The 19,789-nt window shown below is 32.4% G+C and overlaps 1 protein-coding gene across 1 annotated transcript in view; it reads left to right on the forward strand.

The window, feature by feature from the left end:
• LOC132705431 (dopamine D2-like receptor) overlaps window positions 1–19,505 on the forward strand; it is a gene marked incomplete at its 5' end in the record, with an annotated part of 86,470 nt that extends 66,965 nt beyond the window's left edge. Inside the window, 2 exons of the mRNA XM_060676016.1 lie at window positions 1,783–1,967; window positions 18,958–19,505. Of these exons, the coding sequence (XP_060531999.1) occupies window positions 1,783–1,967; window positions 18,958–19,172 (400 nt within the window). The remainder of the gene's footprint in view (window positions 1–1,782; window positions 1,968–18,957) is intronic.
• Between the last annotated feature and the right edge of the window lie 284 nt (window positions 19,506–19,789).

Here is a 19,789-nt window from a genome sequence, read left to right on the forward strand (position 1 = left end):
TTAAAATAACAGCTTGCTCTTTTTTAAAAAAATTTTGATGCGGCTTTTGACACAGATTTCGAAACAGACAAACAAAATTCTTGTCTCAATTTACGACATTCAGTAGACTTTAGATAACCAGTAGAGTACAAATTCTTGTAACAATAATACATAGAACCAGAATAGGCAGGTAATTCTGATGTGCCGTCTATACACCCTAGACAATGAGGAAACTGCCACCTTTCCCAAAATGTTTTCACAATTTCTTTGAATGTGGTAGTTGAAAATTCTGGCTATGTTCCATAATCAATTCCAAATTGGTGCACTGCCTGTTGCCAAGAATCTGAAAAAAAAAATGCGATTTTAGTTTTAGAAGAAACAGTTAACGGTGCAGAAATTTACGTGATATGAGAGTTCAAGAAGGTACTGAAATCGGGAGACAGTGCAGAACAGGTGCCTCTATATACAGGTTCTTGGTCTCACTTCGAAGCTATGCAATTTTTAAAGCGTGTAGAAAAATGGAAGAGTATCTAACAGCGTCTCAAGCAACACATATTACTAAAGGAGAGCCTGGAGAACTTAAATTGCACCAACATGACTTGCAAGTGAAAACAGGGACAAAAAGGAAAACACTGATAATGAATCACAGATTACACTACAGCTATCAATTTATAGTGAGACTCATACCTAGAGTTTACAAAAGGAAATGGAAGACTTTGAAAAATTATTACCTCAGGTACCTGCTTCACGCAAAGAAACGGCAAAAACGCTCCAGAAAGAGAAATATTGCAACTTGAGGTAAAAAATCTCGAAGTTTTAGCAAAAGTGGATGATGACAAGATGTCAGTCACTCTTCCAACATGTTAAAAAGCTTCCTTAAATGAATAAATTCAACTTTCAAACTGAAGTGCCAAATTTGCTGCTACAAGAATTAACTAAGCTTCAAAGCTCAAATTTTCCAATATTCGAGCAATGAATCACACACAAGCGCTAGCTGGTGTCTTTTGTGATAATATTAACCATAATTTCCTTTTTTCCCCAATAGCCATAAGTTGTCTTAATACATATTTATGCAAAAATTTATTTTTGTTTTCATAGCTGTTATAACAAAAATAAAATTGCTTTAACTTATAATTTTAAGTGAACGTGTTAACGTGAGCCTTCCTTCTACTGGAATAAGTCGCCAAAAATTAATTGCCTGATATCTTATTTCTTTGCTCATAGAGTAAATATTGAAACTCTTCAAATGTTCGTCCTAAATCAATAATATCTTTTGGTTTCCTTTTTACAGTTAGTTTTCTCTGTTTCACACTTCGCATATTAATTAACACATTCTCAGAGAGTAAAATGTTACGTCTGGACGACCAAGCCGTTTTTACACCACTGCATGTTCTCAGATCTTCTATTTTTTTATTAGAATTTTAGTAAATTATTACTGATAAAATTTTAATTCAAAAACATTTCGTAGGTATTTCCGAAATAATTTTTTTTGGGCCCTTCTAAAAGCGGCACATTAACCAAACTAACTTTGTTTTTTAATATTCTGTTTGCCCCAGAACTTAGCTGAACGTTTTTTCAAACGTTCGATTTCTTTCTACAAAGAAATTTATTTAATCAATATTATAAGATTTTGCAAAGGCAAGATTTAACTATCGAGGGTTTAACGGAAGAGGGAAGAGTGTACACGGAATTATATTTATATATGTTTAGAATAATGAAAACTGCAATATGAAATCGACGAATTTCACGATGAAACATTGACTATAGGAAAGCACTAAACAATGTTTCTCTTGTCCTTTCCAGGGTCGTGTCGGCGGTCAACTCTCGGACAGCAAGTGTGCGATCGATAGGCTCGAAAAAAGAAAAGAAAGCCACCAGCGCCGCCAGATTTACTATTTACAAGGTAAACAAGGCGAGTAGGAAAAAACGGGAGAAGTCCTCCGCCAAGAAGGAGCGGAAGGCGACAAAAACGCTCGCGATCGTCCTAGGTAAGGGTGCTCTCCGTCTTTCTCATCGACAAAAGGCGTACGCTTTTTGTTGTCATTTCGCACACAATATTCGACTTTATTTTCGGCACAAAACTTCGGAGAAGGTTTTTCCGACAGCGCAAAAAAAAACGGCCGGGTGGATCCTAACGATATTCCCGCTTATCCCAGTCACACCATTTGTGCATTTTTGTTAAAACTTTTTGAGAAAAAAACAGCTTTCGAAAATAAGTTACTAACCTTGTTTTAACACGTTGACTACTATTTCTATAACCTTTTTCGTTCTTAAAACCCTTTCACGTACATAGGTAACAGAACAATGCTCGAAAAATCACGCCTTTTTTAATATACTAAGTATTATCACCAAATCAAAGTAATATTTAAGTGAAAAACTACAAAAAAGGAAAAAAAAATAACTTCAAATTTTGAATCCATGAATACACCGTGTTGTTGCCGTTGAAATTATTTGGACAACAAATGAAGCTGTTAGTCAAATTGCGAACTTTTCGACTCCTACCAAGAAATATTTATATATTTATAGAGCAGTCGAGAGACTATACAGCAATGCAATAATTACAGGATTGCCCAAAAACTTAAGTACGGAGAGGGATTCCAGTCGGAGTTCAACAAACGAACGCATGGTATCCCGGAATACATTGTCATCACATTTTTCCATCCGTGCATCAATACGTAATATATATATATACATATATATATATATATATATATATATATATATATATATATATATATATATATATATATATATATATATATATATATATATATATATATATATATATATATATATATATATATATATATATATATATATATATATATATATACATATATATATATATACATATATATATATATATATATATATATATATATATATATATATATATATATATATATATATATATATATATATATATATATATATATGATGACACTATATTCCGGGATATCCTCCGTTCGCTCGTTGAACTCCGGCTGGAATCCTGCATCAGACTGGAATCCTGCAAATCTTGCATCCGACTGGAATCCTGCAGACGTTTCGCCAAAATCTCACTTGGCATCTTCAATGCTCGCGCTCCGAAAACACCTCGAAGTGTTCGAGAATATATATATATATATATATATATATATATATATATATATATATATATATATATATATATATATATATATCATCCGTTCGCTCGTTGAACTCCGACTGGAATCCTGCAGACGTTTCGCTAAAATCTCACTTGGCATCTACAATGCTGGCAATCACAGGTGAGAGAGATGATCCCATTGCTGCTCCATCTATTTGTCGGTAAATTTTCCCGTTGTACATAAAGTAAGCGTTTCTCAGGCAATGTCTTGACAGATCTATTATGTAGAGCGGAAGATCTTCGTTTTTATTCAAGAGTGCCTGTTCTACTGGAATGCTCGGGTAGAGGGATTTGACATCGAAACTTGCCATAATGTCGTCCTTGTCCATCCTGAGAGAACCTAAAATCTGAGTGAAATGTTCTGAGTTTTAAACATAGGAATCTGCCTTTTCCACTATGGGCTGAAGTGCACTGGCCAGATGTTTTTCCAGCTTGCATAATGGTGAGTTAAAGGCGCTTACGATTGGACGCAGGGGAACCCGGTCCTTATGGATCTTTGGGAGCCCGTAGAATTTTGGGCAACGACTCGATTTTTCCATCGGAATAAGTTTCTTCTTTGGTATCCTCGTTTATTGGTGAATCGAGAATTTTGGACTTAGTTGTTTTTTCCAAATATGTCGTGGGATCTCTGGTGACTAGTTTGTATATAGGGTCGTTCAAAATATCCTCCAATTTTGCATTATAATCCGACGTATTCATGACGACAGTGGCATTTCCTTTGTCTGCTGGCATTATTAGAATATTTTCGTTTTTGTTTAGATTCCTTAAGGCTTGCATTTCTTAAGTTTGGTTGCGGTGGGTTTAACTGTCTTAAGACTCTGGCGACATCTTGCCTAATTAACTCCGCATCTTGTTCGTCAATGGTGTAAAGACTTGCTTCGACGTTGGAAACGATCTCTTCGACGGGTAATCTTTTTGGAGCTATTGCATAGTGAAATCTTTTATTCAGTACGCTGACTTCTGTATCGCAAAGATGATATGCTTAAATATTATGAACTGTACTGCTTCGGTTTGTATTTGGCACTTGTCCTGATTTTTTGGAATTGGACTGCAGGATTTCTAATTGCTTCCACAGTTTTTTTGACGTGATGTCCTTGTCTTTCTCAGTGCGCCATGATGTTAATAATTCTATGCGGTCCCACAGCAACTGCTGTGGGATCTTGTTGCTCAGTTTCAGGTGGAGTCTAAAATGTTGTAGCTCAGTCTCACTAATTTCGTACCGGGTCCGCCTGATCTGGTCTTGGAGTAAGGCCTTGCTAGCTTTGTCCAGGATAGCTTGTGTCTTTCTGGTGCGTGTGTGATAAGACAACCTTGTAAATGTTGTCTTAGTTTTTCATAACACTTGGTGGCCGTAAAGGTTTCCTCCCCGTAAAGGTGTATGATATTTTCACGTATTGATTAATTGATTCACGGATGGAAAAATGTGATGACACTATATTCCGGGAGATCATCCGTTCGCTTGTTAAACTCCGACTGGAATCCTGCAGTCGTTTCGCCAAAATCTCACTTGGCATCTTCAGTGTTCGAAGTGTTTTCGGAGCGCGGAAATCGATTTTCATCAAGTAAAAGCCACCTCAGTTCAATTTTTAAAAACTTTACTTATTTTTTGAACAAATCGTTACAATGTGCCTGGCGGCAGCGTGATAATTTTGGACACGTGCGTCCTTACGCGGAGATGTCTGAATCGCATCTTTTTGTGGGTGTGCGGTGTAACACGCATCCCTACCCCATCTGCTTCAGCTGCGCGTCCATACACGGAACCTTTTGTCAATAAAGCAAATCACACACGTTACTTCGCTTTACGCTCGAACACACACGTAGAAATCAAGTAGGGTTATATCTGGTGACCTATGAGGCCGATAACAATTAACTTATTGTTAAAAATCGTTGTCCAAAATTAATATGTGCCTCGGAAGTTATGATCTGATGCGCCATGTTGTTGGAAATGGAGATTCTGCCTACTTATGTGGTCAAGCTCATCTGGAAAATCATCCAACATTTCAGTAATAATTGCAATGTAAGAGTATAGCTGACCGGTCAGCATGCCATCGTAAAAATTTAGACCAACAATGCGAGAATCAATTATACCGTACCAAACGTTAAAGCTGAAGCGAACTTGTGGGCTTCGTGGATATAATAGCAATACATTTTCTCTTTATTAATTAATCAATAAATTTCAGAAAATTATTTTTTTTTGGGGCGGAAAAAGTTAACATACCTCTGACCAAAAAAAGTCTTATCTCTGCAACCCCTGCCAAAAGCACCTGAGCTAGTCGGCATTTATAAGGGCAAAATTTGTGTTTTTTTTTTGCTTTGACAGTATTAAAGGATAGATAAGAGCCTTTGACTATGTCTCGAATAGAATTTTCGCAATATGCTTCCTGTGGTGAAATGCGCTGTGGTTTATGTATCGTTGTCACACTTTTCTTCGTATGTTAAATAAAACCTTTTTTGAATCAGTGATAAGTAAAATTAATATTGCAAATGACGTTTCTTGTTCTGTGGATGTTTTACGAACGAAACTTAATTTTCGTTACGTTTATTGAACACATCTTTTTGTGATTTATAGTATCATCATCATTAAAATATTGGGTGGCACAAATTCAAACAGTATCATTAGGATTTTGATAACAGTGTTAATTACAGAGCAGGTGTCGTTTTCAATTTTATTTTTTTCTAGCTCAAAGAGGAGATTGAATTTGGAATTTAGAATTAGTCACATACGGATCAGGATATTCAATATTTTATAGACCATTTGTTAATTAAATTAATAGTAAAGGTTAACAAAAAACACCGGTAAGTCTGATCTTACTCAACTATAAAACTGCCTCCCAATATATCCATAGAGAATGCAATTCATATAAATAGGGTCAAATAAGAAAGTTATCTGAAAAAAGGCGGGAATAGTGAACTGACACAAAACACAGACATAATTTTGTAAGAATTATCTTTTTTTTTTGGATAACCCAAACATCAAACTACAACGTTCATTTAATTTTTCTGAATTGGTTATTTCATGAAGAAAACGGTCGAGGATAAAATCGCAATATGTAAAATTCTAAAGAACTAGAGATTCATATAGCTCCTTTTTTGTTCAAGTTTATTAAACGTTCACTATTATGAAAGCTTAAAGCTGAGCTTAAAGTATGAAATTGAAATTAAGCTCCCAAAATTTTGTCTAATTCTCAAATCAGTGTCCAATACCAAGCCTAGGTTCCTAGGAGAATCAACAAACTTCAAATTTCAATTTAGAGATACCATTTTGTGGTAAAAGCCCATCCCGAAGCCCTTTCTTATGGAAGATACTTTTAATAAGTCGCCTTATTCATGAAGGGATACATCTTTCACTATTTTATAGCCAATTAATTCCAAAATTTTTCTATAATTTATCTGTGCGCCTGGACTGTCTGACAAAAAACTCTAAAAAACCATTTAATAAATACAAAAAGCTATATAGCGGCGCGGAGAAGATATCTCTCTCCTATCCGCGAATTAGATCTTACGCCGATGCATCTGTCAACCGGCTGTGATTTACAAAATTGTCGTTGGCTAGGATAATAGTCGACGTGGAGCTTTTATTTGTCGCAGATATCGGATTAAGACGGCGACACGTTTAATTTTTGAGCTGTAAATAGCAATTTAAATCTCATCTGAAGATAACGTGATTTAAGGCGAAGTTAATTCAATGTCGCCGTCAATCCCCGCCCCAGAGTATCTCTCGCACTTAAGCCCCGGCGTTTAAATTTAAGTGGGGCGGCTATTACCCGCAACCGCCGCCGTGCCGGTAGGCACCTTGCGAGCAAAATACGGTGAAATTCGGGACCCGAGCTACGGCGCAGACGCGATAGTCTCTCCTGCTGAGTTAATAAACAACTGCACAAAAAATGCATATTTTCCCCAAGAATTCAAAATTAAATAATATAAATCTTGAACAATTTCACTAGGACGCAATACAGTTACAATGGAATTTCATTTTTAATACTGAAAATGTAGACCACAAATTAGAAATTTAAAGCAAAGGAAAATTGAAGAAAAGCACTCTAGTCAGTGGATAACCGATAATATTAAACTTTTGATGAAACCAAGGAATAATTAAACCCTTAAGAATCATATACTAAGCATTATTAGGGAGAAGATTTCTTATTTTGAACACCTCTCGGAAAAAAAAGGAAATGATTTTTGGGTAGGGGCAAAACAACTTAATCTTACTCGAAACAAAATAGATGATCTCCCTGAGGAATATCTAATCCCTAAGTACTTAATAAACATTTTGCAAGTGGTGATAGTGTTTCAATTGAAAAAAAGTCCATCCAAATATATAATCTAAATTTTAGTTCGATTAGCAAAGATTAATTATTACAGATTATAAACAGAACAACCAAAAACCCGTCTGGACAAGACGAAATTTCTATAAAATATGTCAAGCTCTGTTAGCCATCCACTGTTTGGAAAAAGGCCATCATAAAACCAGTTGCGTAAATATCAAATAGCAATGTATTGTTGGCATGTTATTTCGGGTTCTCAGCTGGATCTGGTACTGAAAAAGAAAAAATCTATCTATACCCCCCATTCACTACTGGCGTGCCCCAAGGTTCTATTTTGGGACCTTTATTGTTTAGACTTTATGTAGCACATATGAATGAGTGTATCAAATATTCACACTATGGGGATAATTTCCATAACCTTAAACTTATTTCTTATATAGACTGGTCTGTTGTTATATAAACGCTGGGTGGTGGCACACAAAAATTATATCATCTAAGAAATGGCTAAGATATCTTTGTGAACTTTGGTAAATCCACGACTTGTAGTGCAATTTTGGGAATATATACCGGGAATCTAAAAAGTATGGGACCGGTGCAACATCTTAACAGTTACACTGTTGATTTGAATAATTTGAATTGATACCCCAAGTTTTTATTACACTTCTCATTCTATACCGCAAAAAAAACTCCAGTTTTTGTCCGATTTTTTTTTGTGTTTTGGATTCTCGGTAGACAGTGCTGTAATCGCAAAAAAAATGCAATTTATCCTATTTTTCCTTACTCCCTACTCTAATTATATACTTGTTGTACTGCGCAAAATGTCACATTAAAACGTCAACTTCATTAAACACTGTCGCGAGCCAATTCGATTTCATCGATTTTCCTAAAGTAATAGGTTCTACCAAGAAGGAAGCTGAAATAATTTCATCGACTCGTCTTACGGCGAGGAGCTTCAATTTTATATTCCCGGCAACGAGCGTTCGTAACATGTATTTATTTACATTCCTTAATGGACGGCAACGGGACTGCACCGAATTTAAATTGCTTCGTGTGATGTAAATTCTCAATTCCCACGAAAATATGCATACAGACGCGTAACGCGTCGAATCGATTTAAAGGAGGCGATAAGTTTCCCCGATTTCAAATAGAAATGCCGTATATTACGTCTACGATGTCAAAGTGTAGAGAAATTCGCCATCGTCTTGCTCCGGGCGGTATGGACCACCAGCTTATTAGGGGCGAAGCAAGCAAACCCCATAATTAAAGGCGAAACGTGAGTTAGGTCATAATGTTTTCGTTAATGTACAGAGTGGGCCAGAATTCTCGAACGACAGACATGAAAAATTCCACTGTTTCTGAATGTATTAACAATGCAATATTTTCTAGCATTTTGTACGATGCACACAGAATTTTCCTCAAAAGCTGGCCAGAAGTCAGAAACTCCAACTTAAAAATCTTGAGCTAAATCCATTACATTTCAGTGATCTAGTTACCTGACTATTATAAATAAACAACCTTTTGTTTTGATTCGCGTTGCTACGCGCCATATTGTTATTGAAACTTGAAAGTTTATTAATTTGTATTCATTTAATCAGAGTGCATCAGTGTGTATTTAACCACTTTTTTCGAAAGTTGCTGATTGAAAAATATTAAAATTATAGTATGGAGCCTATTGCTAGTGGTAAGTACAAGCATATAATTATTATTATCCATGCAATTATTATCATCTATGAATTGTTTTACATGTCACAGTGGCGTCCCTTCTTAAAACACATAAATGTTTTGTTTTTTTTAGACAAAAAGCACATTTCCCCGCGTTTCACCATCTTCGAATTAGCATAGAACTCTTATTTAATATGTCCTTAAAAAGACATATTTTCCTATTTATGCGATAATTTGCGATCTTAATGGGTATCTATTTTTTAAAAAGTGCTGTCAGTGCTGGTATATATTTTTAATTTTGGTAAAATTTACTATTGTAGGGTTTTTGAACATGCAAAATTCAAAAATGCTAAGGGCAATATTGCCAGATTTACAGCTTTTTGAGAAGAAATATTTATATCCTAGATTATTAAGTGTTTTTTGACTAATGCATGACATAGCATACATGACAGTCTAAAACCTGTGTTTGCCCTGTGTCATTTTAAAAATTTGTGACACAGACACAGGTATCTAATTAGATTTTTTTTTATAATAGACCAAGAATTATGAGATATGTTTTTGTACTAGATTTTCATAGACGCGACTCTACAAATTTCAATAGTACAGAAAAAGACTTGTCATAAAAAGTTCTGCTTGTTTATTTACCTACATAATAAGATTATACTTGCGAAATTCTTAATACTCAAAGTACTCAAATATCAGTATCTCATCTTCGTTTTTACCCCTTTTCTCTAAAATATTTATGATTATCTTTTTATAATATTGTTTTTGTAATTACATATACATATCATAATGGTGTTGTTAAAATAAGTTTTAATAACTGTCACTGAAAAATAAATGAATTACGTAAAAATGTGAACAAGCGAGAAACTAAATTAAAAATGTTCTAACGTCATTCTAACAAAAAAAATATTAATCAGTACTGTATATTTTTAAGTGTAACGGAATAATAGTGTAAAGTACTGTATTAACATTGAAATTTATACTTTTCTTAAATAAATTCATTATTCATCATTTTTAGATATTTCTTAAGATTAATATTGGCCAGCATTTTAATCAAATTCGCCTGTGTGCGATGTACGCGAGACATTTCAAATAATCATTTTCTTTTCAACATTTTTTTGTATTTCAATTTCTCGTCTATTGTACAGGGTGCAAAATATATTTGAAAAAAATATGTTTTTTTGATTGTACCATGTAAGCTTATATTGTATGCTAAATAATAATTGTTATGCTCTGTTTCATAATGCGAGACAGTTATAAATCATTATTGAAATGTAAAACTTGGTGGTCTGATGATGAATGTCAAGGATCCAAGGATGGCAGATAGACAGACCTTGCCATAGTGTTTAAAATTAAAATTATTACTTTCCGGAAGTTGTTGACAAAGTTCATTCTTGAGAATAGCAAATGCTAGATCTTATTACTCCTGGGTCTGTTGAACTGGGTTATTTATTATATCTTGGCACCCACTTAGAAGGTTAATTTTGAAAGATAGGTAAAAAAGTGTAAATACAAAAGTGTGAAGATTTTTGCTCTATTATCTTATGCAAATGTCGGAAAAAACAAAGACGGTTGCAAGCTGTCAAAATGACACCAACATCTTTTTTTTTAATTGAATCCCTTATATATTATTACCTAAAATCGTAAACCTTTTTCTTCTGATTTCATTTAGCCGGTTTTGAGATATTTCAGTTTAAAAATAATTATTGTTCGCTATTGTTTAAAAATGGCCAAGTCTGCCGTAATGGCAACCATATTATCTATTATTAACTAATCAAAACATTATCTATGTTTGCAATTGTTTTAAAAATGTTTTACTTTTGACAACTAATCAAAACTAAAGATCCACAGCGTAAGTTAAATAACATAATATATTTCAAAAGGGTTATACAGAGGAAGAAAAACGCCAAATAAAAAAATTACATTATTCAAACGAACATAGTGTTGCAAGGATTAAAAAAACATCGACAAATATATCCTAGTAGCAGAGTTGTTATTAAACAATGTTATTAAACAATTTAAGGACCGAAATAGTGTCACACGGAAGAAGAATAGAAAGAAATTTTGATGAAGACCTCAATATATTACTTTACTTTCAAGGTAAATTATTATACTATACTATATATATACATTTCATATTATATATTTTTTACAAAATCCTGAATATTCTATACCTGCATTATCCGGAATCTCTTATAGTAAAATTCAACGAACGCTAAAATATAAGTTTCACCCGTATCAGTCCCCACCAGTGCAAAATTTAACCGATGAACATAAAAAGCAGAGGCTCGAAATTTGCACTGAAATATATAGAAGATCACAAGAAGATGAACATTTTCTAAGCAAAACAATATTTTTTGGTCCACCAATAATCCACACAAAATGCAAGCAGTGAAAATCCAAAGATGGTCGGACCAATTATATAGGAAAAATCATTGATTGGCCAACGATATTTAAATTTATTTGCAAAAGAAATAGAACAGTTGTGCCCGTTAGGAATTATTTAAATTTAATTTGGCGTCAAGATTGCTGATCTCCACATAATTTCCAACCGGTTAGCAATTATCTAAATAATAAATATAGACTTTGAATAGGTAGACAAGCAACTATCAAATGCCCTACTAACAGCGCCGACCTGAATTCTTGTGACATTTTTTGTGGACATAGTTAATTAGTGATATTTCTTTTGTTTAAATAATATAAGTTTGTCATTTGGCTGTGTTTCTTCGTCAATATAACCCATTTGAAATATCTTCAGTTATTTAACTTACGCTGCAGATCTTTAGTTTTGATTAGTTAATAACAGATAACACAACAAAACCGTAAATGAAATGGGGAAAACCAGGGAAAAAAGATCTACGATTTAGCCTAATATAAAATATTGTTACTGTCATTTTGACAGCTTGCGATCTTTGTTTCTTTTTTCTGACATTTGTATTAAATAATAGAGCAAATCATCCTGTAGGAGTTTGTCAAAATATAATGAATAACCATGTATGTATAGAGTGGGCCGTTTATCTCAGAAACTATAAGGAGTGGAGCCAAAAGTTAATTGGGGTCTTGCAAAACTTTTAATTTATTTTAATTTTGTATATACAGGGAGTTTCATTTTCGTTCAACTTTCTCATTTTAAACGGAACACCTGATATACTACTTAATTTTTGAATTCTATACAAAATTCTAGATATATTTTGTGCAAACTTAGTCCAACCGTTTTTGAAATTTGAAAAATGACGCACTAATATGGTGTCCACGAAAAAAAACTGCCAAAAAAAATTTTTTAGACCAAGGATATGGAATTTTTTTGATAATGAACGATCAATAAAAAATTAATAGCTGACAAAGGATAAAAATTATTGTAATAGTTGTTCAATATGTCGCGCCATTTGAGGAATACAAGCAAGGATTTTTAAATACATAATGGCAAAATATGACGACGTCTATTTATTTCTTTCTTCAATGTTCCATATATGTATTATAAAGTGTTGGTAAATCCTGTAGAAGATCTTTTTTTCTGGGCGCCTCCTTAATGGAAATTTTCTAATATAATCTCTAAGAGCCAGGGTGCGGTTTTTATTGTACAATATGTTACTTTCTAACATATCAATCTTTTCCTCTGTGGTAAACATAATACGCAAGCAGCGTTCTGGCACTTGTTTTGTTTAAACGCCGTCATAGCCACCTTACACTAACTGAACTTATATGGCAACAGCATATTATTGTATTGTATTGTATATACAAAGGTTTGTACTACCCCAATTAACTTTTGGCCCCATTCACTATAGTTTCTAAGATAAGGTAAAGTCCCAAGATAAATGGCCCACATAATGCCAGCTACTACTCAAGAAATTTCAAAAAAATACCGACGCCTTTAAAACAAAGAGTCTATTCATTGGCTTACTTTAAATAAGAAGCAATTTCAGAAAGAATAATATAATATGAGTTACTGGACATTTTAAATCTAAATAAACCCCTTGGTACATTTGTTACACAACTTTTAAAATGAAGGAAGTTCAGGCAGTTGATTTTGAGTAAATGCGTCAAACATGTGACTGAAATAAAGGAAAGAATGTAGGAAGCTACTCACAAACACTGTAACGACTACAGTCGTCTGACAACGCCTAACATGATGACTAAGATTTACAAATGAAGTTCTATTGTAAAAAGTACATCTTTTAAAATTATAATATCCATTACAATTTATCAATTTTGATATTGTTTTTGCTTCTATGTCAGTTTTTATTTATCTTGCCTTTCTATTGTATGCAAATTAGTGTGACCCCAATTTAAGATTGACTCGAAGTATGTTGGTCATAAAAACTGAAATATGGAAAATTATAAGTGCAGTGACCACCCTGCGTAGTGATTGACTTTTTTTTGTTACCAGGCATTAAGAAAAAATACCGGAGCAGTTGCTTTGGATAAGGGTATACAAGGAGAGTCTAAAAGAGACCCTTTGGGCGAAAGTATTGCTAATTCTATAATTACATTTTTCACTTTCACGCCCGGTTTCTATAATACAGGGCGTCACAATCTTTTAAACTCTTTAAACAATTTTAATAACTATTTTATTTATCATTTTTGCACACATTTTCTGAAATTTGATGTGTGCAATTGCCCTGTTAGTTTAAAACTTTTTATGCAGACCTTGTCGATAAAAGCAACATATTAGTAGCCCCAAATTTTCTCGATGTACAATTTCAAAGGCTTTCAAGGCATAAAGCAAATTTGAGTGCTACCTTCGTTAACTTTTTAAAACAATATCAGAGGAATATATGGATCAAATTGTCATAAGAATCCGACAAGGTTATTTGTAGATTAAAGTAAAGAATGTGCTATTTGCTAATCGTCATTTTTAAACATTTAATTTAGTAATCAATCCACAATGTCTCGAAAGTTAGTGTTATTCAAAATAAGCAAGGTTCGAAACATTATGCAGTATAACGGGCTTATTAAACGAAATATTTGCGAACTTTGCGACTCATATATATATATATATATATATATATATATATATATATATATATATATATATATATATATATATATATATATATATATATATATATATATATATATATATATATATATATATATATATATATATATATATATATATATATATATATATATATATATATATATATATATATATATATATATATATATATATATATATATATATATATATATATATATATATATATATATATATATATATATATGTATATATTCTCACGTATTGATTCACGGATGGAAAAATGTGATGACACTGTATTCCGGGATATCATCCGTTCGCTCGTTGTTCGAAGTGTTTTCGGAGCGCGAGCATTGAAGATGCCAAGTGAGATTTTGGCGAAACGTCTGCAGGATTCCAGTTGGATGCAGGATTCCAGTCGGAGTTCAACGAGCGAACGGATGATATCCCGGAATATAGTGTCATCATATATATATATATATATATATATATATATATATATATATATATATATATATATATATGAAAACTTTCTATAGAGTTTTTTAATTCATCAGAAAATACTCTCGACTTCGTACAGTGGACGGCTTTTTCTGGACACGACGTCCTTAATGGAAATAAAACGGAGGTGGGAAATTGAAGCCGGCACGCAGATACTTTCCAATAAAAGGCAGAAAAAATAAAATGTTAAAACGCAAATCAGTCGGTGAAAACGCGGCGGCCTTTTTTTTCCTTTCGTCTGCAAAAAGAAATCACCTCTAAGGAGACATTCAACGAAACCAACCAAGAATAAACGTTCTGCGAAAGGAAGAAAATTATTACGCCAAATCGGGCAAAACTTCTAAAAGGCCCCGCACACGAGATAACCTTTCCATGTTATTAACAACGTTTTTCGATATAAGTTTTTTTTTCGCCCTACATTTTTTCATTAATAATGAGACCGATCGGTTTAACGTTGCCGAGACGTTTCGAAAACTTTGTAATTCGATTCGGGAACAACTTGCCTAAAAATAAAAGTTGCTTTGTCAATTTGGAAGCAGCGTCGAGAGCAAAAATCACAAAAAAAATACATGAAAACTATCGAAAAGTTGGGAAAAGGCTGCAAGAGAAACACGTTGCAAACAATTTGCGATGAATAAAGACAACTTTCTTTTTTAAATTACCGGCTTAGGTTTTTCTAACATTGCTTTTCTCATTCTGAAATATATGTCACTATTTTTTAATTCAATAAAAAATGACAATGAAAATACACCCTATTCCATTTTTCCATATCGTGATTCCTCCAAGTACCGTAATGCGATGTTGCCAACGTATTGGGTAAAAATGGAAATACTTCATTCAACACGATTTCATATGATCTTCTATATTGTTCCATTTCTGACCTTTTAAAAGCAACACCCCGTATCTATCTACTTAGAGTGCTCAGTTACCTCTCTATTACTTCGGTTGAAGTGTAAATTTTTATTTTCTCCCAATCAGTTTTCAACATCGCGTTGACATTCAAAACAAGGTGTCATAAAATCACTTATTTTTAAAATATTTTTTATGCAACACGTATTAAACCAATTTTCCCCAATAGTGATATAATACTTTGCGTTTCGCTGTACATGTCTTGCCCAGTAACACCACTTTTATAAAAAATAGCAACAGCTACCCTATATTTTGTTTCAATTTCTGCTCTGCTGTTACAAAATTAATACGTTTATTGTACGTGGCGGAAGACAGCAAAATTTTAAAAATGCTGTATTAACCTTATTTATGAAGCAAAATTAACGAAATGTCTCTCAAGGAATTCTTCTTCATCCATGTCCCTAACAGATTTATTCCCTATCTCTACCTAAATAAAAAAACCTTTGAACGATTTCAGTGATATTCAATGCGTTCAGTTTTAATGACATTAATATCCATTCGGAACACTTAAATGTCGTAATTCACAATTTTATGCAGGCCATGGTTTGTGGGGCATCAATTAAAAGCGAATTTTCCTCTTCTTAATGCACCGTCGAAGGTACCGAAAAAACCGGTTTTATGAAAAAATTATTTGTTTCACCCTGTAGAGGATTTTGTGCATCGTCAAAAATATGTGCAATCACATTATAAAACACAATAACTTAAGAATTTTCTTTGTAATTCAAATTAATGAGTTTTCTTGCTTTTTTCAACTATCCAAAGCTAGCTTTTCTAGTTTTTTTTTATTTAAGGGCTGTATTAAAAGGAACTGTAACTAAAACTTGCTTTCTTACTTTTTTCAACTAACGCAAAAAATAACTAAAAGTTTATTTTAATTTAATTTAAAAAATATTCTTCTAGTTGAAACAAAATTAACAACAAATTAATTAGTTTTATACAAATTATTTTACCTTTTTTAGTATTTTTTTTTTAGTATAGAAGAAAAACTTGTAACTTAAACTTATTTTTAAATTTCAAATGAAAAAGGTTTCTTACTATTTTCAAGTACCGTAAATTTAACTGACGCGTCTTCTTTGATATTGAAAATTAAAAAGTGTTCTTCAAATATTTTTTTACTCAATTGTATAGAAAAGAAATTGCAACAGTTTTTAAATTTCAAATCTAAAAGTTTTCTTACTATTTTCAACTAACGCAAAATTAACTAAAACGTTTTCTTTGATATTTAAAAGTAAAAAGCATTCTTCAAATTAAAACGTGTTCCTCAGATTAATATGTTTTTACCTAAATGAATAAATATTCTTCAAATGAAAAATTTTGTTTTTATTACAAATATAAATATATATATATATATATATATATATATATATATATATATATATATATATATATATATATATATATATATATATATATATATATATATATATATATATATATATATATATATATATATATATATATATATTCTCACGTATTGATTCACGGATGGAAAAATGTGATGACACTATATTCCGGGATATCATCCGTTCGCTCGTTGAACTCCGACTGGAATCCTGCAAATCCTGCATCCGACTGGAATCCTGCAGACGTTTCGCCAAAATCTCACTTGGCATCTTCAATGCTCGCGCTCCGAAAACACTTCGAACACGTTTCACGCAAGATTTGCAGGATTCCAGTCGGAGTTCAACGAGCGAACGGATGATATCCCGGAATATAGTGTCATCATATATATATATATATATATATATATATATATATATATATATATATATATATATATATATATATATATATATATATATATATATATATATATATATATATAAATCTTCTTTTTTATTAAATATGGAAAAGCACTTGCAATCAATTACACTGTGGTCTAATCATTACTCGGTAAATGCCTCGGGAGGTGCAATATCATGATTATATTTGAATCTTAAGGTTAAGTAAGATTTTCCGCTAGTATTTCAGTTTGAATATTATACGAATAGAAAATTAATTATGTAATGAATTTGAAGGAAAGAATTGTTATTAATTTTTTCATTTGGATTCTCTTGTGTTTGAATGATTTTTTCCAAAGTTTTTAATTGGAAGTAATTCGTGTTTATTTTCGTTTTAGTTTTCATTTCCCTTTTTCGCCATTAAAAACCTCATTTTTTACAATTTTGAACCAGCATTCAACAACAGAATTGAACAATTTGGTGGTATTTACTTCAATGAGTTCATTCCATAAACCAATCCATAAAGAAAATGCCATGCAGTATTTCAGCAAATATTTGAAAAAATATTCTAATTCATTAATTCATTCAGTTCATTTTTATTTAAAGGCATTTTGATTTAATATTATTTTCTGTATCTGTTGTAACAAGTAACAAACACACCGATTAAACCCATACATTATGGGTAATAGAATATAAGTTTTGACAATACAACATTTACATTTAAATTTGCCCTACCTATTAAAGTGAAAGAAATTAACATTCATCCACTTCTTTTAAAGAACAAAATTAACTTCAAATTGCACATATTTTTGACGAGGCACAAAATCATTTACAGAGTGAAAATGTGAATTTTTTACACATTCGGCGGTGCAAAAATTACCAGATATCTATTAAACATGACACAAAATCGTCTACAGAGTGAAACACAAAATTTGATAAAAGTGCCTTTTTTCATACCTTCGACGGTGCAGAAACTGGAAACTACCTAGTCCTATTGAAGATAGCAAAATTCGTTTACAGGGTGAATCGTACAATTATTTGCAAATCCAACATGCTGGCCACACTAATTAAATTCAATAAAGGCAGCTTTATTAATTCTTTTAGGCAGTGCAAGCAAAATTTGGGAATATTTCATTACTGTTAAATTGATTTTTTAAAGATTTTTACAATCTGCACCTTCTAACATATACCCCACAAGCAATAATTTGTAAAATTATGAAAACATATCTGTAAATATACATCAGTCGGAGAATTCCTTGAGAAACATGCGTGCCAAAATACGTTATTTGTGCTCCAAAAATAAGGTTAATACAGTATTTTCAATGTATTTGTTTCGTCCGCTCTAATTTGACGCAGATTTCAAGCCCAACCCCAAGCAAACTTCAGCCATTTGATTTATTGTTACCAACCATCAAAATTACGTACATTTAAATAGGAAAATATAAATAGAATAATACAAACAACAACAAGCCTTGGAAGCGTCAAACACGCACTTTTTATTTATTTGCTAATAATTATAATTAAATATACTGTAAGAAATTAATTCTATTGAGATGCCAAGAGGTCCTAGCGGGTTTCGAGATAATATCGAAATTCTTTATTTTATGGGTGAGAAAATTGAAATCGTTTTTCGATATTTGGAAAATTTAAATTTCAGTTATTGTTAGTATCCGATGTCAGTATCCTGTAGAACCTTCCGTCATCGACATGAAAATGGCAGAAATGCATGTATTCAAATGGCATTTTAGGCATTTTAAAAACAACCTTCCAAAGTAACGACATAATTTTCAGGGGTGTTCCTGATCTGCTGGGTGCCGTTCTTCACCTGTAACATTTTAGACGCGATGTGCAGCAAACTGAACCTCGAGTGTCAACCGGGCGTTTCGGCGTTCCTGCTCACCACGTGGCTGGGTTACATGAACAGCTTCGTCAATCCCATCATCTACACGATATTCAATCCTGAATTCAGGAAAGCGTTCAAGAAAATTATGTTCTTGGGCCCGTAATGGATCAGGTTTTCCGTAAAGATCGAAATCATTTTCACTGAAAATTACCTTTAAGTACTTCTGATTTCAACAATGTTTAATATGAGAGAATCTCTTATCTTTCAATTTTGTTAAATGAATCGAAATGTTTCCCAGTAGTTTTATTTTGACCGCAAAACTTTCTTTTTTCCGTTGTCGTGGAAGACTCTGGAAAACCCTACATATATTTGCGTGTTTCGATTCTATCAAGAAAGGTTTATATGTCAACGCATCGCAAAAAGAATGACACTTTTTTTCTTTTGATCTCCTATATATTTAAATCTGCTATCTTTCTAATATCCAAAAAGCACCTTAATACAGTCAAAAAACATATAACAGGAGCACCCTGTATCTGACTACTTTATCATGTTCAACTATTGCACTTCTACTACTTTGCATAAGTTTTTCTGTACCTAACAATTTAAATTTGGTTAATTTTGGTGAATATTTGCTTTTATTAATCATTTTGAACAGATTGTTATCCATTTTTTTGAAAGGCAGCAAATAGAAAGATATAGGTGATCGTATATGTTGTGCTTCTATTTATTTGTTTCGTTTTTTTTTTGTTTAACGTTTTTAATAGTCTATAAATTAATAAT

Source organism: Cylas formicarius, unplaced genomic scaffold (assembly GCF_029955315.1).
Source record: "Cylas formicarius isolate icCylForm1 unplaced genomic scaffold, icCylForm1.1 PGA_scaffold_7__23_contigs__length_41026272, whole genome shotgun sequence".
In the NCBI taxonomy this organism is placed as follows: Eukaryota; Metazoa; Arthropoda; class Insecta; order Coleoptera; family Brentidae; genus Cylas; species Cylas formicarius.